The sequence below is a fragment of the Xenopus laevis genome, chromosome 8S (assembly GCF_017654675.1).
Source record: "Xenopus laevis strain J_2021 chromosome 8S, Xenopus_laevis_v10.1, whole genome shotgun sequence".
NCBI lineage: Eukaryota > Metazoa > Chordata > Amphibia > Anura > Pipidae > Xenopus > Xenopus laevis.
In genome coordinates, this window is record NC_054386.1 from 15,616,591 (window position 1) to 15,640,072 (window position 23,482).

At 40.3% G+C, this 23,482-nt stretch overlaps 1 protein-coding gene across 2 annotated transcripts in view; it reads right to left on the reverse strand.

Annotated features, from left to right (window-relative positions):
- The window catches only part of atl1.S (atlastin GTPase 1 S homeolog), a 29,192-nt gene extending 5,910 nt beyond the window's left edge, over positions 1–23,282 (reverse strand). Inside the window, exons 1-11 of one of the 2 annotated variants that reach the window (XM_018232367.2) lie at positions 23,046–23,282; positions 18,338–18,585; positions 17,342–17,476; positions 16,065–16,169; positions 15,557–15,607; positions 15,080–15,136; positions 8,536–8,628; positions 7,492–7,630; positions 4,828–4,955; positions 1,264–1,320; positions 99–170 (exon numbers count right to left, since the gene is read on the reverse strand). In XM_018232367.2, coding sequence (XP_018087856.1) covers positions 99–170; positions 1,264–1,320; positions 4,828–4,955; positions 7,492–7,630; positions 8,536–8,628; positions 15,080–15,136; positions 15,557–15,607; positions 16,065–16,169; positions 17,342–17,476; positions 18,338–18,585; positions 23,046–23,079 — 1,119 coding nt within the window. In that variant the 5' untranslated portion in view covers positions 23,080–23,282. Of the gene's footprint in view, positions 1–98; positions 171–1,263; positions 1,321–4,827; positions 4,956–7,491; positions 7,631–8,535; positions 8,629–15,079; positions 15,137–15,556; positions 15,608–16,064; positions 16,170–17,341; positions 17,477–18,337; positions 18,586–21,475; positions 21,764–23,045 lie in introns of those variants that run through there. The other variant, XM_041574854.1, reaches the window with a different exon arrangement.
- Between the last annotated feature and the right edge of the window lie 200 nt (positions 23,283–23,482).

Sequence of the window (23,482 nt, forward strand, 5' to 3'; positions counted from 1 at the left end):
ATCCTTTACCTGTATGTCCTACAGTATGTTACACAGCTATTGGTATATACATAACATTTCATCTGTCGAAAAGACAAATGATTTAGCTGAAATCTCACCTCTTCCATATTCTTATTGTACAAATCCTTTGCTGTCGCCACAGCAGCAAGATTGTTGGCTTCAGCTGTGGCCTTTAAGGGAAACACAGGTTGGAAAATAAATGTTGAAAGTATGATACTTGTACTCACCTAAGTTATACAGTCATTTCACTGCAGTGCAGTTACACAGTTCCGGTGCAGCATATGCTTCAAATACTTTCATCAGAAACAGTCTGATATTTCCTTTGACCAATCAACCTTAGGGAAGGACTCCATGATCCGACTGTCGGATGCAGACGCTGCGTGCTGTGTCTGCATCCGACAGTCGGATTGCGTTGGATCAATGCTGCGACACCATGCGTCAATTCTATCTCTTGCCTTATTTTTGTCGCGTGCGACAATTCGCATTCGTTTTGTCGCAGCACATCGGATCGTGACAAAAGTCCTACCCTAAATCTCATTGCCCAAAGTGCCTAATGTGAGTCCATGCATATGCCTGTAATTGTACAGATTTGTCAGAAATCAGTTCAGGCCTGGTGAATTCTAGCGTCCAATCGGAAGCTGTGCATTTTTTGCAAGTGTAGAAAGCCAAGACGGGTATGTAAATCCTGTATTTACATACCTCTCTTTGCTTTCTACACTTGCAAAAAATGCACAGCTTCCGATTGGACGCTAAAATTCACCAAGCCTGAACTGATTTCTTACAAATTTGTACAATTACAGTACCTATTATCCAAAATGCTCGGGACCTGGGGTTTACCGGATAATGGATCTTTCCGTAATTTTGAACTTTATACCTTAACTCTATTAGAAAATCATGTAAACATTAAATAAACCCAATAGGCTGGTTTTGCTTCCAATAAGGATTAATTATATCTTAGTTGGGATCAAGTACAAGCTACTGTTTTATTATTACAGAGAAAAAGGAAATCATATAGAAATGTTTTGATTATTTGGATAAGATAAAGTCTATGGGAGACGGCCTTTCCGTAATTCGGAGCATTCTGGATAACAGGTTTCCGGATGACAGATCCCATACCTGTAATTACATTTCATGCACAAATGTGAAATAAACATGGCTACTGAAAACTGGGAGGGTTACACATTTTGCACCAAATACTATTGGGTAGTATACTGTGGCATATTTTATGGCCAGGCTCACACCATCTGGTATAAAAACAATTACCTGCAACATGGATTTGGGATGTGGCAATTCTTCACCTTGATAAATCTTTATATAAGCCTATACAAAAAAAAGGCATCAGTGTTAGAGAGCCGACACACCCTTGCCATTTCCATTTACAGCTGAGCAAACAATCCAAAAGTCACTCCATAATCCTTTGCTGTCTCTGGAAAAGAAACCTTTCCAAAGCTATTCATTATTTTTGTCAGGGAATAATCAAACCCAATAATGTGTGCAGCAAAATATGGCAGCTGCGTATCGGAGGGAGTCTCTCAGGAATTCTGGTAATGTGCCTTAAAACTGTACTTTGCTGGCAGGCATTCATCCATCTGCAATAAAAAATACCTCAAATAACCCTCTAAAATAAAGGGAAAGAATATCAAAAATAATTTGTCTCTTAAAGGAAAACTATACCCCCAAAATGAATACTTGAGCAACAGATAGTTTGTATCATATTATGTGGCATATTAAAGAATCTTATCAAACTGGTATATATAGTGAATAAAGTACCCCCTGTTGTAAAATATAAGGATATTATAAGTTATAAGTATCTTCTAATATCCTCATATTTTACAACTGGGGGTACTTTATTTATTATAATACACAAATTTTAGTAAGTCATGTGACAGAAATGACATCACTACTCACCGTTTATAGCTGATGACATCACTACTCACCGTTTATAAGGATATAATTTACAGGATATTCATGGCTTTTGTGTATTATATATATATTTATGTAAATATTGCCCTTTTACAACTCTTTTCTTGAACCACCATTTCGTGATGGTCTGTGTGCTGCCTCAGCGATCCGACGCGATGAGAGGAATCGGATACGACGAGACAGATGCGCTGAATATAATGTAAGTAATAGGAATGTCGGACCTACAAGCAGCGTGCATCCAATGACTGTCGAATGCAAACGCCGCACGTTGCATCGTCATCCGACAGTCGTGTCTTGTTGGATGCACGCAGCTTGTAGGTCCGACATTCTTATTACTTACTTTATATTCTGTGCATCCGACTCATCGTATTCGATTCCTCTCATCGCGTCTGATCGGAATAAGCCGCACCGTGGAGTTCAGTCCTAAACTTGTACAATTCGCCAGTGTTACCGCCCGCAGGGACTTTGCAAATTTACTACCGATTTGCTAGTGAAAGAGGCGCTAGTGCTCATTGGCACTCTATCGTCAGGCGACAATTCGCTCTGGATGTTACTTATTAAGTGAAGAAGTGCTGAGTATATTACCTGCAGGACCAAATCCACCCACACCCCTGTCATTGGCTATAATAAAATGCGCGTATTTACAAATTGCATATCAAGCATTTGTCCGCAGCTTTATCATTTAACTAATATATTGCCACGTAAATGAGTGCTGCTTAGTAAACCTTGGCCTGTGTATCCGGGGCTCTGCTGACACAGCAAGTGTATGGAGCATCCTTTTTTAAAAGCAATGATGATCACACAATTTGGGTGGGTCCCTTTGTGGAATATTTTAAGGTAGCCATAGACACACAGATCCTATCGTATGAATCGAGGATTCGTACGATTTTCGGATCGTGTGTGCCGACATCTTTCGTCCGGCGGAGATCGGTCGTTTGGTCGATCGGTCAGGTTTGATTTTGACCCGACCGATCCCGCCGGAGCCCACGGCACATCGTAATCGGATCGTTCAGCCATACGGCCGAACCATCAGATTACACCCGATATAGAAATGTTTATTAATGGCATATCGGGGAAAGATCCGCTCGTTTGGCGATGTTGCCAAACGAGCGGATCTTTGCATTTATGGCCACCTTTACAAAAGGGTGTAGGCACTTAGATGTGAATATGGAAAGTGTATTTCCTTACAGAATGTAGAACTTCATTAGTAGCAACACATACTTTGGGGAAACGCCAGTAGGGCCTCCCATCTGGGAGCCTGTTCTCCTACAAAAACCACAGATTCCCAGCAAATATAAGTTGCTTTTACCACAAAGAAATTTCCATTAATTAAAAAATTAAGAAGGCTACACTATCTCATTGGCTCTGTGCTGCATTGTTCGGCACAAAAGTAATACAGACGAATTTACAAAATGAGAGTAAATGTAAATTTGCCATAGTAACCCACAGCAACCAATGCTCGTTTTTCTTATGTTAGGCTCTGCATTTGCCATGACTTGCAGTTTAATGTGTTTCACTTCACAGCAATGCAGCTGTTAACTGGTTTTATTCTGCTCTGTGGGTCTGTAGCCATCGGAGGGGATCTCAGTGTAAAAAGTAGGGATGCACTGAATCCAGGATTCGGTTCGGGATTCAGCCTTTTTCAGCAGGATTCAGATGCGGCCGAATCCTTCTGCCCGGCCGAACCAAATCAAATCCTAATTTGCATATGCAAATTAGGGTCGGGGAGGTAAATCGTGTGACTTTTTGTCACAAAACAAAGAAGTAAAAAAAATTTTTGCCTTCCCACCCCTAATTTGCATATGCAAATTAGGATTAGGATTCGGTTCCGTATTCGGCCGAATCTTTCACAAAGGATTCGGGGGTTCGGCCGAATCCGAAATAGTGGATTCGGTGCATCCCTAGTAAAAAGCAGCAAATTTTATTAGCATTACTTTATCTACTGCACACAGTGATAAAAAAATGACACTTGCATAACTGTGCTTTACAACATATGTATAACTGCACTGCACTAAAAACAAATCTTAAAACATCTGTGGATAAAAACATTGGTGATTGGTGGAGAACTACAGAAATTCAGTATAATTGAGGCTGATGATGAACTGTGGCAAACTGTTGGCCCTTTGATGAATACAGTATATCCTTTTGACTTTGTGATTTGTTTTTATAAAATTGGAAATCACAAATTTTTCGGAATTTAATAAACCCCTAGGATGGAAAAGTCCGAATCTGAAAATCCGGCATCTCAGACCTGTCGAGGTTGCATATAAGTCAATGGGAGAAGTCCCAAATATTTTTTGTTGTGCGCTGGATTTCATGCAATACCACAACGTTTTTGGAGTTTTCGGGTGAAAATTCAGAAAAATCGTAAAAACCGGATGAAAAAAACATGAAAAGCGGATTGTATAACAGCAAACCAAATTTTTGGGAAAATGTAATAATAAATCGTAAAAAACCCGAGCGGGTTTTATCGGAGTTTGTAGTAGAAAATATTGAGATAAATTCGGACTTTGATAAATAACCCCCTAGGTATAGTTAGCTTATCAAGGTCAAGTGCTAATTGATTGCTATGAGCTTTTACTTTTGAGTAAATGGCCTCTTTTTGTGAATGTCCCAACATGAATACGAGTCTACAGACATGTTTGATACATTTCATTGTCTAATGTTTCTTGAAATAATGATGCAACACATTCAGGATTCAGTAAAGGGTTTTGCCATTTACGTAGAATTCAGATTTTGCTAGTTTGCGAGTTTTAGGTTTTTTTCTTCTTCTTTCAATTCGAAAAAACTTGAACGTTTGCTTATTTGAATGTAAAAAAGGAACAGTGAAGGGATTTCATGCATAAATATTCACATTTAGACATTTTTAAGTGACAGGGTGCTTGGAGAACTTTGGTAAATTACCTTAAAATACTCCACCAGACCTCTGCAAGTAATTCGGTTTCCACTGATTTCTTTGACATCCAAGTTTTGAGGGCTCAAAAGCCATGGAATAAATACCTTTAAATTCTTTATGAATTCTTCATCTATTTCTATAAAGGGAAACATGATTATACATCAATTACTAGTGCCATGCTACTCTGCAGTTATGATCTATTCTATAGCAACCAAGCAGAAACTGGTTCTCAACTGTCAATGCTAATAATAATAATGAAAGCAAACGCGGTAGGTTGAAACGCTACGGTAAATTTTACTCCAGTCTTGACCCAGAGTTCATTTTTGTTCAAATAAGTGACGCTAAAGGGAAGTGTTTAGGCATAAGGAACAGGATAAGAAAATACAAATAAACTCAGAAACTGCAGCAAATTGTACAGATGAGTTTAATGATCTGTAAATTAAAATGAGAGGTAGGCCATGACATGAGCTTTGTTAAACAACAGCAAAATGTGCAGCAGGTCTAGTAACTCGTAGCAGCCGGTCAGATGTTTATTTCCAAACGTGTGGCCATTAAATACAGCCTGCTGTTTGGTTGCTATGGGTTACTAGACCTGGTGCAACCTTTGCAACTGTTGTTAATTACCCTATAGGTGTCTTATCTAAAGTAAAAATGAGTCTTTGATGCTTTTCTTTGACAAACTACCTGCCCCATGACATAACAATAGTATTCAGTTTTGATAACATAAAGGGTACACACAGGCTTGTAAACAGGGGAAAGCTACAAAAATGCATCTATATATTTTACTATATGCATCTATAATACACAAAAGCCATGAATATCCTGTAAATTATATCCTTATAAACGGTGAGTTCTGATGTCTTCAGTTATAAACGGTGAGTTCTGATGTCATTTCTGTCACATGACTCAATGAAACTTGTGTATTATAATAAATAAAGTACCCCCAGTTGTAAAATATGAGGAAATTATAAGTTACCTCGGAGTTCCATGACCTGTATAAAAACACTCGGCCTTCGGCCTCGTGTTTTTATATGGTCATGAAACTCCTTGGTAACTTATAATATCCTTATATTTTACAAGAGGGGGTACTTTATTCACTATATATATATATATAGTGAATAAAGAACCCCCTCTTGTAAAATATAAGGATATTATAAGTTACCGAGGAGTTTCATGACCACAGGTCATGGAACTCCGAGGTAACTTCTAATATCCTTATATTTTGCAACTGGGGTACTTTATTTATTATAATACACAAGTTTCAGTGAGTCATGTGACAGAAATGACATCAGAACTCAGCGTTTAAAAGGATATAATTGATAAGATATTCATGGCTTTTGTGTATTTTATATATATATATATATATATATATATATATATATATATATATATATATATATATATATATATATATATATATATATATATATATATATATATATATATATATATATATATATATATATATATATATATATATATATATTCTCATAGTCATTGACGGTCTAAATAACACAATGACTAAACTAGTGCAATAAGACAGCAGACATACATTTACTTTGATGCTGCAGAAATCAGCCGTTGCACATTGATGTCACAGTCCTGTCTGTGCAGGATAGCACTAGGATCGCTTAGTTTTTCCGAAGTTGCCTCACAAGGAAACTTCAGGCAACTTCGGAATGTCAAAGCGAACTGGGTACCATCCCACTGGCGATTTACATTCTAGCAGGCGGGAAGGCATTTAGTCCAGATTAGTCGCCCGAGGAAGAGGAGATTTGTCGCTGGGCGACTAATCTCCTCGGATAGAAGCATGTGCCACCACCCTAAGGGCAGATACACAGTCAGATTTGGGGAGATTAGTCGCCTGGCAACAAATCTCCTCTTCTTCGGGGCTACTAATCTCCCAGAACTGCCTTCCCACCGGCTAGAACGAAAATCGCAGGCGGGATGGCAATTGGAGCGCTTCGTTTTCCGAAGTCGCCCGTAGTTTCCTTGTGAGGCAACTTCGGATGACTTCAGAAAAGAAACTGATCCGAATGCCATCCCACCAGCGATTTACATTCTAGCTGTCAGGAAGGCAGTCGCCCCGAAAAAGAGGAGATTTGTCGCTGGGCGACTAATCTCCCCGAATCTTACCGTGTGTCTCTGCCCTAAAACACTTTTTTGGTGTTACTGTTCCTTTAATGCAACCTAATAGTGGAAGGGCCGAGTAAGCAAAACAAATGTTGGACACTAAACACCTAAATAAATTACTAAAAGTACACTCAGCTGCCTAATAATAATTACAATCGCGGTTTTGGCTATTAAATATAATCCTCCATTCATATTTTATGGCAGCTGCAAACTGAGTGTAGGTACAACAGCATGATGCACTTGAGTATAGCACAGCCCTATATAGGCATAATAAATTGGACCTAGATCAGCAGTACTATGCATGCTATGTGATGTTGCTATGGTTTTATATATAGAATGTTTCAGTTAAAACAAGACACGTAACAGCTCCTATGCCTGGATATATTCAAAGTTAGAGAAGATAGAGAATATGCGCATGCAGTAAATTATGGTACCGATACTTCCTGGTTGAAGGGTAGTAAATGGAACATAATGACTTCTACTAAATAGACTTAATTTTACAGTTAAAATATCTAAAGCTTTTTATTGATAAAACATACCTTTAAGTTTTCCATCAAAGTTTGGGTTTGTTGCTACAGTGAGGCCTGGATGTGGCATGAGATAACAAGAGATGTTTGTGAAACAGGAGTGGATGTGCTTTCTCACATTCTGCAGTTCTTCATGCTGGTTCTCAGAGACCTGTAAGTAAATATGTGTATCATGGGAAGCTCATGCAATGCGCTTGTCTCTGTATTGCTTCATTGGATATGCAATTTGTTTTTCATTAGCTGTACATTTTAGTGAAGTGCGCTATTAAGTCCATAGCTACTCAAAGCCACTGGTTACTTCAGACACTAACTAGACTGCAAAGCCCTGTAGCTTTAAAGGGGACCTGTCACCTTAAGAAATAATTCCAAATTCTATTTTATAATGTTAGTCAAGCAAAATAAACTTCACTTGAACTTTAACAATTATTAAAATCTTGTTTTTTCTTGTCTTGAAATTCACAGTCATGGCAAGCAGGCAACAGCCATTTTGTTAACACGGTTATTAAGGCAAGCTTTGCGTCATGCCAAAATATTATTTATGTGCCGGAATGGGGCATCTGTTGCCCATGTCTATGCACTTGCTTTACAATTAGATGGTGAGGAAGGAGGGAGAATTTGGGGAGTGCAGAATGGAAAGTGAAAGTAATTTCCTGTCCCACCCCTATGCCTAAGGCATATAGGCGGGGCGGGCAATATATGATTGACAGCTGAGACTTTTAAACAAGTTTATAACAGGTACGGATGGTTTAATAAAAAAAAGAATTTGGATTCCATATTTAATTTAAAAATGACTTTTATTATACAGATTTTTATGTCTGGGTGAAAGGTCCCCTTTAAGGCACACTCACTCCATTAAATATTAAGATATACTCCATAAAGTACTGTGATATTGTTCTACTAAATGGTATTAACAGCAGCACCCAATTTGTTCCTATAAGTTTGCTAGTTTAAATCTTCAGAAAGGAATCTATATCACCAATAGCATATAAGCACAATTTAAACAATAAACATGTAGTCAGACATGTTCAATACTGATGAGTTAGTGAATGTACAAACCTTTAGGCGCTTTTCCAAAAACTTAGTGCCTCCATCAGAACCATAAGGGAATTCATATGGAAAACTCCAATCACGTACCAGAAAGATAAGGGACTATAAAGCAAGAGAAACAAAACTAGTGAGAGAAATGCTATACATTTTCTATTATACAATGCCATTGGATAATAATTAAATGACTAAAGGTGGCCATACACGGATAGATCCGCTCGTTTGGCGATGTCGCCAAACGAGCGGATCTCCCTCCGATATGCCCACCTTGAGGTGGGCAATATCGGGCTGATCCGATCGTGGGCCCTAGGGCCCAACGATCGGATCCTAGCGTTCGCCAAACGGGCGGTCGGATCGCGGGACCGCATCAACGAACAGATGCGGCCGCGATCCGACGGGATTTTTAATCCCATCCGATCGAGATCTGGCCGACTTTCGGCCAGATCTCGATCGGGGAAGCCCGTCGGGGGCCCCCATACACGGGCCAATAAGCTGCCGACTCGGTCTGTCGGCAGCTTTTATCGGCCCGTGTATGGCCACCTTAAGTCATTTAGCAAAGACCTGTATGTAACCTGTGTGAAACCTAGAGACCTATTTATAAAGTTTCAAATCTGGAAAAAGGTAGACGGTTGCAGGTGTTTCATCCCAACAGTACTTGGCACATCTACTAACCCTGGTTTTTCTCACTTTGCAAATTTTATATTGACCTATGTTAAAATTCATGGGGAGCAGCAGCCCCAGATATGTCTGAATTTCCTACTGAGGAATAAAGAACCATTGTTTACCCTACATTTTACTGCTTCCTTGAAATATCACTTAAATGGCTAACATAATCTCTCTCTAAGTTATCTTGATGAAATTTTATAAATAGGTAATTTCAGCACAGATGGCTGTTGGTGGGATGCTGGGGCTGTGCTGTAATATTTGTACCACGAGTTGTTTAGAACTTTTCCATACAAATAATTTCATTTATTGCACCTGGGCAGAAAGAAAGCTCAACTGGGAAACACCAATAGTAAATGACTAAAGGTGGCTATACATTATAGGATCCGCTTGTTTGAGGAGGCTAGTGGATCTTTTCCCCTATATGCCCACCATAGGCAGGGAGTTATCAGGCGAATCCAATCGTTTGGCCCTAGGGCCAAACGATCGGATTACAATGATGGCTGAATGGATGGGGAGCACATCAACTAGCTAATGCAGTCCTTGATTGCAGGGGAAAACCAAACCAGCCCCATCTATATCTGCCCGATTTTTGGCAAGATATCGGTTGGGTCTGTCGCAAGGCCATGTACGTGGGCAGATAAGATGCCAAATTATTATTATTAACATGTATTTATATAGCGTCAACATAACGCGTAGCACTGTAAAGTAAATGTGATTATACAACTACATCACATGAATTATATACATAGAACATATGGAGTTACATACATCACAGTCAATCCGGTACAAAAGGTGAAGAAGGCCCTATGCATAGGCATACAGTCTAAAGGGAAGGGAGTAATATACAAGGTGTGGGAGTGGGCAAGATCGAATTAAGTGGGTGAGAAATGTGGTATTGTATGTGGTGTTGCGTTTGGTAGTTAAGCAGAGTGACGGTAGGCTTCTCGAAAGAAGTTCGTTTTAAGAGATTTCTTGAAAGCAGAAAGGTTGGGAGAAAGTCAGACAGACTGTGGGAGAGAGTTCCAGAGGAGGGGTGCAGCCCTTGCAAAGTCTTGAATGCGAGCATGTGAGGAGGTAATGAGAGAAGAGTTGAGTAGCAGGTCAGTAGAGGAGCGTAGTAAGCGGTTGGGTGCGTAAATAGAGATGAGTTCAGAGATGTAGGGTGGGGCAGAGTTATGAAGTGCTTTGAAAGTAAGTGTCATTAATTTGAATTTGATTCCGAAAGGTAACGGAAGCCAGTGCAGGGATTGACAGAATGGCGAGGCAGAGGAGGAGCGGTTGCTGAGGTGTATGAGCCTCGCAGCAGTGTTTGGTCTGAAGGACCTGAATCAGCTGCTTAAATCTGCCCATGTATGGCCACCTTAAGAGTCTGAATAAAATGACCTTCTCATATGTATGATAGCTAGTAATCTAATTATCTTGATTTAACCATGATCCGACACATACACACAGTATAAGACAAAAAAACGTGTGAGATTTCTGTACCAGAGCATATTAAGAAAGTGATCTGAAAATGGCTCCATCAGCTCAAGTGAGATTTCCATGTTAAACACTGAAATCTCTTAAATATACAAAGGAAGTGAGGGGGGGGGGAAGTGGTTGATGACTGAAGTTATATGCTGTTTTGTTTGGCTTGGTAGAATGAGATCAGCTGGATTCTATTGTCTCTATCAGTGACACAAAACTGGCTACAGAACAACATTGGCAAATGCCTCAGAGTGTTGAATCAGCACAAGAACAAACCCAGACTATTTATTTCTTGCACATAATGCTCTGAAGTTACAAACTCCGGCACCTCGTGCCCAGAACTAAATGCAAAATTGCTGTAACGTTTTAGTGTATCAAGAAGAAAGGAGATACAATCTGCATTGCTGTACCCTCTACCACACCCATGTAATAATATTAAGTGGAACTATCTATCCAAAATTAGCGCGTGTGCAAATATATATACAGTATATGCAAACCTCTGTGGTTCTGTGCCCCAAGTAAGCAATATGTCCTGTACCCCCAAGTAACCAGTATTTATGTATGTATGCACCATTACCTGTCTGTGTGAAGCTAAGCTGATCCAAACCCAAATCCTCAACAACAAATATGTAAACAGGTAGCATTAACCTTCTATGTGTATAATCATAACTGGGATCCTTTGCCTTTAAATTTTTATGTGTGGACCCTCAACATCCCTTTTTTAACTAAGCTAAACTGTATTTGCATCAACTTCTTCTCTGAACCTTCCTAAACTAGAATCTTCTCCCCCGTGAACCACTGAAATAAATGGGATTGACAATGAATGGGTTGCTTTTGTTGTCTGTAAATATACATAAGGGCAGAGACACACGTGGTGATTCAGGGAGATCGTCTCTTCTTCCCGCGCCTAATCTCCCCGAACTGCCTTCCTGCTGGCTAGAATCTAAATCGCCGGGGGGTGGCACTCAGTGCGCTTCGTTTTCAGAAGTTGCCCAAAGTAACCTCACGAGGAAACTTCGTACTGTACAAGTGACATCATTTTCTGAAGTTGCCTCATGAATAAAACTTTGTGCGACTTCGGAAAACTAAGCGCTCCGAGTGCCATCTAGAATCTAAATCGTCGGCGGGAAGGCATTGCGGGGAGATTAGTTGCCTGAAGAAGAGGCAATTTGTCACTGGGCGACTAATCTCCTGGAATCTCCACTTGAGTCTTTGCCCTAAAGCTGGCCATAGACGCAACGATTTTCAGACCGTGTGTGGAGAGTCCCAACATTTTTCGTCCGGCGGAGATCGGTCGTTTGACATAGATCGGTCGGACAGGTTAGGAAATTTCTGTCGCCTGCCGTTAATATCTCTGCATTTATTGCCAATCATACGATTTTCAGAGGGAGACTGTCACTAGCTTTGTCAGACATAACTATCGTACGATTGCTGTCAGAGGATGAACATTGGCTGATCTGTTCTTTAACTACTTTATTGGATCGGAATGGTAAGACTTTGATCTGAATGGTTAGTGGAGGGTCGGGAGATGGGAAAGTCCGATCGTACGTTGATTTGTACGATCGGATCTTTGCGTCTATGGCCAGCTTGAGTAGGAAAGGACATTTCGGTGTCTGCAATCTAATCCCCCCTCAAGAGTAATTTACATTTTGATTAAATATAACAGTGGCATGCCTTCTCAAGATAAGCCATGCTTGCCTCTGACAATAAATAAAGTTAGTTAGTCCCCACAGCTCCTGGTTGCAATTATCTTTCCTGGGCCACAGTGAAAACATGCGGGTATATTCACCGTTTTCTATGAGCAAACACGTATTTTTATTGTTTGTTTCAAAGAACAAAGACAAAAGCATGCCTATGCAATGACATAACTAACTTGTCTACTTTATGTTGCCACATCCCTATAGAAGGAATGTAACAAGTGGGATCAGGCAGTTGCTGGAAGTGTATATATATACTTTTCACATATTATTTGTGCATAGCAGTATCTTAGGAGATGTGTGCACACACGGACAAGGGTGCTTGTTGTCACTGGCAATATTCCAGCCAGAAGCTCTGCCTGCAGTTATATCTGCAGAAAATAATTGTCTCTTCTGATTTGATAAGCAGCTCATTCCATCTCATAACAGTCCTAGTGATGTCACATGTACAGTATGACTAAATAAGAGTTGATTGTTTCCTTGCATTTCCTGTGCTGCATAGTAATTGTCTCTCACGGGTTTTACACCATGTTCTGGTCTTCCCATATACTTGGGATCATTCATGTTTATGACTAGCTGGTTGCAGATCATTTATCAGACCATGAAATGGGACAGTCAGGTTGGCAAAACAGTCAGGTTTAGAAACTTCAACTAACAATAACTTACAAAAAAAAAAAACCTCTCAGCAAAAAACGATAAACATGACCTATAGGTAACTTTCATATTTTAAAAAGTAGTTTTTTAGTGTCAGTATCAGTTTAGGGACTGGCCACCTAGCATAGCAAACAACATCTGATAAAGGTCTGTACCTGAGATTAATCACCATCAACAAAACATCCCCTCTGTCATTTCCCTAAACAAGTGCTGTCCAACTGGCGGGCAGCGACCCCCTGTTCTATGTGACCCCTCACATGAAAGTCTGCCTGTTGTGACTGCTTCCCTTGTTAAAGCTTTAAAACATATCAGTATTGAGATTAACTGGCCCCTGCGTTGTTTAACCTTAAAGGGATTCTGTCATGATTTTTATGATGTAGTTTTCATTTCTAAATTACACTGTTTACACTCCAAATAATTCACTCTACCATATAAAATTGCATCCTAATTTCTGTGTTGGATTTTCCTTTGTCTGGAGCAATATGCTTTTGGGTTAAATTTGGAATGTGCCTTTTTCTTCCTTCTTTTGTTCTTTCTTTCTTGCTTTCCCTCTCACTAACAACCTTCTCCCTTTCTCAACGGTATACTTGATATTCGTAATGGAAATTGTATGATACATAAGACTATGCTGTATACCTATACTGCGTTTTTTCTTTATTCTCTCTTTGAAAATAATAAAGAATATTTGGAAATAAAATTGCATCCTAAACCAGCAAGTGTTTTTTTTTTTTAGTTGTAATATTGGTGTGTAGGCGCAATCTCAGGTCATTTTGTCTGGTCATGTGCTTTCAGAAAGAGCCAGCACTTTAGGATGGAACTGCTTTCTGGCAGGCTGTTGTTTCTCCTACTCAATGTAACTGAATGTGTTGTAGTGGGACATGAATTTTACTATTGAGTGTTGTTCTTAGATCTTCCAGGCAGCTGTTATCTTGTGTTAGGGAGCTGCTATCTGATTACCTTCCCATTGTTCTGTTGTTAGGCTGCTGGGGGGTGTGATATCACTCCAACTTGCAGTAAAGAGTGACTAAAGTTTATCAGAGCACAAGTCACATGACTGGGGCAGCTGGGAAACGGACAATATGTCTAGTCCCATGTCAGATTTCAAAATTAAATATAAAAAAATCTGTTCTTTTGAGAAATGGATTTCAGTGCAGAATTCTGCTGGAGCAGCACTATTAACTGATTAACTTTTTTTCCCATGACAGTATTCCATTAAATTTAGGCAGTAAATTTCTGCATTGTTCACACCTGTAATCCCCCCTGCATTGTTCACACCTGTAACGCCTCTATAGTTCACATCCCTAAAGCCCTGCACCGTTCACACTTCAGACCCAGACAGAAAGTACCTACACTATTCACAAAACAAGTGAAAGAACAGTTAAATAAACAAGAAGCTACTTAATGAGGGGTCTCACTGCTGAAGGTGTCATTAAAAAGACACACTTTATTTGTTCATCGATTAAAAAAAACACATATATTTAAGTAGTCCATCATAACCAATGATTGAGGTAAGGTACAATTCAATAAATAAATATATTATCCCCATGTGTTATAGTACTCAGGGGGTAAGTAAAGAAATAGGGGCATTTACCAGGGGTAACAGGTAGGATGGGGGGAGCAGGGAGGGGGTCTATGTACGTTAGGGGGTAGGGTTTTTTTTAATCAAAGGTTTAGTTCTCCTTTAAAGTACACATTAGGCTTGAATATTGTTAAAATTACAGCTGGTGGGATTAATGTTGTGATTTGTAGATTGCACCCCCATACTATGGGGCCCCATCTTAAATTTATCCCAAAAAAAAAAACCAGATGCATATTTTGCAATGGTTCTGTCTGCAAAGAGTCAGTTATTCTGCACCTCATACAGTCATGCACAAATCACTTATTGCTTTAGGTTGTGCATGTGACTGTTATAGAAGTCTTGCTCATACTCCCATAGTGTAACATTTATTCATTCCAAACACTTAATTTTATTGTTACCCTCCCGATCGGTTACTTTCCAAGCTCAGACATTTTAAGCAATCTAAATGGCCACTGAATGCCTGAGTATCTTGCAAAGATCTCATGTTACTCACCTGGAAGGGTTTCAAAAAGGTCTCTTCCATCGCCAGCCTTCCATACTCTGTAAATAGCTGGGTTGGGAAATATAGGAGAAAAGTGATACATCAGGTGCCTGGAAGATTATTTGTCATTTAGTACAGTGGTCCCTGGGTACAAATGAATTCTTTAACACTTATATTATATATATATTATATATATTATATTATATATAATACTGACTAATCGCATGTTACATGTGTGGATGGCACATTCCTGAATGATTTATCTACAGCTTTAAAGGGAAAATTATAGCTTCATAAACAAATTAAATTTCCAACCTTAATAACAGCATTAAAATATAACAGTATGGATGCTAAATAAGGTCAATTTTAACCTGTGTTAATATTTGTATATAAAAGTTAAACATAAGAAGTCATTAAATTGCAGGCAATAAGCATGACATTAAAGTTGTATTCCAATTGTACATATTCCCTTTTAAGCAAAAGTGTTACCTGTAAGTGTTGTAGGTCATCTTCCTGCACATTCTGGGACAAGTTGTACACCTAAATCAAAGAAATTAGGTTACACACTAGCAACCAGAATAGCAGGATTAGTATAGGGAAATCAACAACCAGAATGGCTAAATACTAAGTAATTTAATAAGTATTTTTAAAGGCTTGAAGGGTAACAGAAATTCTAATTGGGATGATGTTCCTGGAGGTAAATCAGCATCAAGAAAGGAATGATCCATGCTTTTGGTCTGAATCCATATAACCCTGGATGTGACATTTTAAATGATTTGGTTGCACGTTTTCTGTGTGACCGCAATCCAGCAGAACACAGATACCATCACAGCAGGTGGGACCAGTTCAGATGACGACAATCCGTAAAGTTATGCAATACATACATCAGAACAAGCTTCAACATGCAAGCTCAACACTAGTAAAAGTAAAAACCACAATAGCTTTTAGTGCAATAGAACTAGCTTTAAGTGCTAAATAAACATTGCAACCGACATACCTGTATGGAGCTAATCATAGTACTCAGGGCAAATACTGTAGCAGAATCTCTGAGTGTAGACTGACTATCAAAGGTTCCTTGGGTGTCCATAAGTAACACTGCCACCTTCAAGTATTGCATGAAACAAAAAGGTAAACAACACATCAGTAAAAGCATTCTATTTATCACTGTACTCTTATACATTTTAATTGGGGTTCATTACATCTTATACTACAGTTTATACTACAGGCCAGGGGTCAATAACCTTTTATAACTGTGAGCGACATTCAGTGCTGGGCCAAGTCGGCCGGGCGCCCTAGGCTATGTCGCCTCCCCCTCGCATGTGTGTGTTAAAAAGTGTGCACATGCACAGAAGAGCAATGTGGGGGACAGAAAGGTCCAAACTAGGGTAAAGAAGTAGAAGAGCTACGTGCCTGGCACCCCTCCACCTTTGCACCCTAGCCCTAGTTCCGGCTCTGGCCCCACATTCAAGTGTAAAGAGAGTTGGGGAGCAACACATGCATGGAAAACATTCTTGGGGTGACAAAAAAAAGAATATTTGCTATTCAGTTGCCCTGTGTGGACTGGCAGCCTACAGGAGGCTCTGTTTGGCAATAAACCTGTTTTTTTATGCAAACAAAAGCCTCCTATTCAAAAATAAGCACCTGCTTTGAGGCCTCTGGGTTAGGGTTAGCAACATCCATGTTGCTCACCAGCCACTTGTTGGGGACCACTGCTACAGGAACTATGTCTTATGTTTCCAACATGTTTTGCAAGAAACTTAGTTCGGATTTAAGAGATAAATTAAAGGTGTATTTTAAGACCAAGGTGTTAAAGTATATCATTTATTTGTCAAATAGAATTCTTAAAATCTGTCCGGTCAGGAAACACAATAAATAATCAATAAAATTACATAAAAACAATTGTCAAATTACTTCACATGGATGGTCACTCATTAAAATTCAACAATACAATATATACTCGTAGGTTATAATAGGTGGTTGCCCCAATTGTAAAATAGCAATTTCGTGAAAAGGAAGGCTATGAGTTACAGTTCTCCAACTTGGAAGAAATTCTTTGTGGGGTGTGAGTTATAGTTCTCCCATTTGGGGATTAGGTACTTCTCTCAGTGGATTATCAAGCTAATTGTGTGAGGCTGTAGATGAAACAGGTTTCCAATGGGATATGCTGGGGTGTCCCCCACTCCCTCTTTCTTTCCAGCTGTAAGTGCCCCTCAAAATAATGGAGTTGTGCTACAGTTATTTAAACAATAATTCATTGGCACTACTGCACTGTACCTTGTTACCATTAGGATTCTCTACCAGGAAGATTTCACTCCATATCTGAATTCCTGTGGTTTCCCGTTCAGAACCTCCTCTCCAGGAGAAACCGGACAGTGGCTCATTATAATCACCAAGCCAATCAACTGTATCCTGAACAAAACAGAAAAACACCAGTAAGCACAGTAGAGGGTTATGGAAATAGGATTCACAGAAATTGAATCGCCTTTATATTAACTTATTAATATGCCTATAAACAGACTTATTTATTATTTTCAATTGGCCTTCATTATTTTGGTTATTGGATTATTAGCCTTCATATTTTGCCTACTTCCAGCTTGCACCTGAAAATGTTATCTGGTTGTTGGGGGTCACTGACCCCAGCAATCAAGAAACATTTTGACTGTGAGGCCCATTTTGACTGTTATTCTTGTATGTAATCTTTCCTGTCAGGCTTCTTATTCTATTTCTCTACCATTCTGACTTCCAATCTACAATCTACTTCCAGATAGCAGTTGAAATTCCAAGCCTGAGAGATGCAAAGCAAAATAAAATATATTACACATTCTCACAATATATGAAGTACAGGAATGGGACCTGTTATGCAGAATTCTCGGGACCTGGGGTTTTCCGGATAATGGATCTTTCCGTAATTTGGGTCTTAATGCCTTAAGTCTACTAGAAATTTATTTACACATTAAATAAACCCAATAGGCTGGTTTTGCTTCCAATGAGGATTAATTATATCTTAGTTTGGATCAAGTACAAGCTACTGTTTTATTATTACAGAGAAAAAGGAAATAATTTTTAAAAATTTTGATTATTTGGATAAAATGGAGTCTATGGAAGATAGCCATTCCATAATTCGGAGCTTTCTGGATATTGGGTTTCCGGATAAAGGATCCTATACCTGTACTAATGTACTTCAGTCATTGTTGGCATGGGGGATATTTATCTAAAGGCAAATTAGATACATTTTACGTTAGGCATCAGCCAATAACACATAGTACATACCGTTTTGTACATATATCTCAGCATAAAGTCCATCAGGAATGATTTTCCTTTTCTAAATGCTCCAGCTACTGACACAGCGACCACCTCCTTGTCCCTGACGGCTTCTGAGAGCAAAATACGGTTCAGTGCTGCCTCATCCAACTCAAAGGAATGGTCATCTTTAACCACAAGGACCTGAACTGGGTGAGCGTTCTTCTCATACTCCTCCTCTTCTGAGCTCCAGTCATAATTCCTGTCAGAAAACCCACCTAGAACCATGAGACAGTTTGCCATTAGACATAGAGCCACATAATTACATAATCAGGTCAGCAAGGGTGAACAGCGCAGGATAGAATGGACCCTGTGCATATTATTAATGGGATGATTGCTATATATATATATATATATATATATATATATATATATATATATATATATATATATATATATATATAAACAAGGGAAAGTTGTGCTCACCACTATTTTTTAAAAACATTAGGCGGGGGTGCAATGAGGGTGTGACCACAAAATACATATAGTCAACTACAAGAGTCCTCTGCACTCAACCCATTATCAATACATTTTGTGCATACTGCTACTAAAAAATGCCTTACCCTTTAAACAACACAGGGATTGTTTGTCCATATATTGCAATATATTTAAGCTGGCCAACTACGTCAAAGTCATCCCATATCTGGCCAGTCCTATGCTCAATTTTCATCTGATTCATTAAGAATTCAATTGCTTCATTATACATTTTACAAAGGGACTAAGTTTTACCTGCAACTTACTAGCTGCTTTCAAAGTAAACCTCCATACTTGGCTGCCCTTTTATTAGACACCAGTGGGATCACCTGACTATAGCTGGGAAGGGTGGGAGCTACAACATGGAGCTGGTCACTGCTCCTGTATAACTATAACAAACAAGGGAAAGTTGTGCTCACCACTATTTTTTAAAACCATTAGGCGGGGGTGCAATGAGGGTGTGACCACAAAATACATATAGTCAACTACAAGAGTCCTCTGCACTCAACCCATTATCAATATATTTAAGACAGAGACATTTTGTGGATATATTTATATATATATATAAATTTATAACCGACACTTGGAGACATGCAGAGGAGTCTCAGTAGTCATAAGGACAGGACTCCACGAACGATTCCGGCGCGATCCAACAAGCTGCGCAAAAACGCAGACGTCATGTCGGATGCGATGGAAATAAGGTAGCTGATTCTATTGTCGGATCGTGTCGCAGCGTTGACGCGACACAACCGTCGGATGCAAACGCTGTGTCATGTCGCATCAACAATGCAACACGATCCGACAATAGCATTACTTACCTTATTTCCGTGGCATCCAAAGTGACGCCTGCATTTTTGTGCAGCGCGTCGGATCGCGCCGGATTCGTTCCTGCCCTTAGTGTTGAGTACAACTGAATGAGTCCCATGAAGGTGTAGTACAAGAAAAAATGTTTCATTTAATTAAGCAAGCCGGTACATTCACATATTTAATTATATAAACAGACAATGAATGCAAGTATCTAGTTTATTTTAATAAAGTGGGATAAACGGCACAGAAAATAGGTCAGCGTTTGGCTGAGTCAGCAGCACTGAGCAGACACAAGCAAAGTTTGCAGTGCAATAAATTTGCTGAGAATGAGTTATTCTGAGTTATCATACCCAGGTCAGCTGTAACTCGTTTATTATTTGTATTTATATCCTACCTGGCTGGGCCATGGAAGTAAAGTGGGTATATTGTTTGAGAATATCACTCTCTATATCATCACTCATCATACTAAAAGCTTTAGAGTTTCGTGTGCTGTAAAGTATATTAGAAGTTAACTTTTATTATCTTTTACAGCACTGGGTACATTATTTCCGATATAAACACTGCAAATACCAAACAGATGTAAATGGCACAATAAATGGAAAAGACAGGTGATCGCCAACCAGTTGCTCACATACAACATGTTGCCCACCAACCCCGTGGATTTTGCTCCCAGTGGCTTTGAAGCAAGTTTTGGTTGCATAAAACTACCGTAATCTCTAAGTTTCTAGGAAAAAGACATAGGTTAACCAATAATAGCATGCTGGTGGTCCTCTAGTGACCAAACAGAGGCATAGCCCATTACTTCTAAAAATTTTCCACATGCATGCTTTTTAGATTAAAAAGTATTATTTTATTAAATCATTTTAAAATATCAACAACGCCCCCACATGGAGCCTAACGCATTTCATGCTTACCTAGCACTTAGTCATAGGCAATCTCTCTGAGATTTCTGATGAAATACAACTGTCGAAAACGATCTCCAGTTGTGGAGAAGGGCAATTCATAATATCCTCCAGTGAAGTAGCTACCGGGGGGGTGCTGACAAGCTGAGTTTAGATAAGAGTGCTTTCTTGGGGGTTGTTCTTTATTGCTTTGTTCTGATGCTGAATGTAAGATGTAAAAACTATCATACGCTTTAGGCCAGAGACACACGCTGCTATTTCGGGAGATTAATCGCCCATCGATAAATCGCTTCTTCTTCGGGGCAACTAATCTCTGCCTTCCCGTCTGCTAGAATGAAAACCGATGGCGGGATGGCAGTCGGAAGGCTTCGTTTCCAAAGTTGCCTCGCGAGGAAACTCCGGGCGACTTCAGAAAGCTGATGCGATCGGAATGGCATACCGCCGGTAATTGCGATTCTAGCCGTCGGGACAGCTTTTCGGGGAGATAAGTTGGCCGAAGAAGAATCGATTTGTTGCTGGGCGACTAATCTCCCGAAGTAGCAGCGTGTGTCTCTGCCCTTACCATAAATCCTAATTGCACTTTGTCATTCAAGTAACATAATCATTTACGGTATGTTATACGTGAGACCTGTTATTTTACTAGCAAACCATAGAGTAAAATAAATGCCTAAAAGTCAGTGGTCCAGACTGTGGCCCTTCATAGGATTTCTAGGTCCCTCATAATGCTCAATATCTCCATAGAGCTTTTTGTATGACATTGTTTTATAACGACCCAAACATGTGAATTAGAGGATAATTGTACCACAGCATTAAAAATCTACAACCTAGAGAAATGTATGAAGAATTTAATTTATACTGTATCTTTAATAAAGTTAAAATAAATGCAGACACATATCCATCGTATTGCCCCTAATCATCTGTTTACCTGTGCCAGCAGCAGCAGCAGCCAAGAGATTGCCCCCAGATATGTACATGTGCCAGCAGCTGCCAAGAGGAAGGTGGGGAGAGCTTCTGCCCGCAGTACGAATCACGGGTAAGAGGGGGTTGGAACAGGCGTTTTATAAAATTGAAAAACTATTATAGGCAAAAGAGACCAGGGTTTCAAAAATCCCTCCCTAGGCGGGACGCGCGCCTACTCTACCTCTAGTTCCAGCCCCAGCTTTCTATCAGCAATTATTAACAGTTGGAATATCAGAAGCTTATAGGGCCAAAACCCCATCACCCCCAGAATCACTCCCCATACCCCTCATCCTGCAGGTGACCCAGTATTGTGTGTGGCCCTTCCTCCAGGACTTCCCATTCCTTTTATTGTTAAAGACTATTGGACCCTCCCTCTCTCTCACACACTCTGACTCTCTCTCACACTTCCACTCTCTATCTCACATTCTTACTCTCTCTCATTCACTCTCACTCACACTCTCATTCTCGCTCTCTCTCTCACACACTCTCTCACACTTCCACTCTCTTTCTCACACTCTCTCTCATTCACTCTCTCTCACACTCTCTCTCACGCTCTCATTCTCACTCTCTCTCTCCCACTTCCACTCTCTCTCACACTCACTCATTCTCACTCTCTCTCTCATTCACTCTCTCAAACTCTCATTCTCACTGTCTCTCACACTCACTCTCTCTCATTCACTCTATCTCACACTCTCTCTCACGCTCTCATTCTCACTCTTTCTCTCCCACTTCCACACTCATTCTCACACTCTCTCTCATTTATCTCTCTCACACTCTCACTCACTCACTCTCATTCACTCTCACACTCTCTCTCAAACTCTCATTCTCTCTCACACTCTCACTCATTCTCACTCTCTATCATTCACTCTCTCACACTCACTCACACTCTCTCTCTCTGACTCACACTCTCTCTCACACTCATTCTCACTCTCTCTCATTCTCTCTCACACACTCTCATTCTGACTCACACACTCTCTCTCATTCTCACTCTCTCTCTCACTATGTATCACACTCTTATTCTCACTCTCTCTCACACTCTCTCTCTTGCTTGGGCCCAAGTCACAGCCCTAGTGTATCCCATAGAGTCAGGCCCCGCTCACTCTCCAATGACGCAGAAAACGATGGGAAAGGGCGCCGTGTATCCAGGTTCCATGGTGCTGACAGCCAACTGGTGGGCCTAAAAGGTATTGGGGCGGCAGCACTGTGGGGATATTGGGGCGGCAGTACTATGTGTGGGGATATTGGGGCGGCAGCACTGTGGGGATATTGGGGCGGCAGTACTATGTGTGGGGATATATGCCACTGTGGGAAGCCTGCTGCTCAGTCAGTTCATAGGTCCCCCGTGCTTCCCGTAAAGGGAGTTGCCATGATCACAGCAGCAGCAGGAGCAGCAGAATTAGCCGCCAGTACAGACTCGTCGCTTGGTGCTGATGCTGCTCTTGTGCACCTGTTTCTCACGCCGGCACAGTAGCTGCACAGGACTCCCGCCTTGGGCTTCTGAGGATTTCTGCATGTTCTTCGCGGCTCATACTCACCCCAGCTGTTCCTCTCCTGGCGGTTCCGGGCCATTGCTGAGCGTGGGGCGCAGGCTGTGAGCAGCTACAAGGTGTGGGTGTGATACAGATGGAGATGCCTTTAGCTGTGCAGGAGGAGGAGGGAAGCTCTGGGAGAGGCAGAGGGAGCAGGAGATACCAAGTCACGTGTCCAGGCCGAGGAGCAATATTGCTCACAGCATAGGGTGGCACAACTGTCTGCAACTCTCAAGTACTCGGGCAATGTCAGACCACATACATTAGTAGCATACATTTACTCACACACTGCAGCTCTGTGCCTCAGTAACAATGTATTTTACGTACAACGACCCCCCCCCCAGCCACACACAAGTATATCCTATAGGATCTTCAAAATAACACACACTGTCCCTATGTGCTCATATTCATACAGTGACAGCCCTAGTGACACATCTTTTACC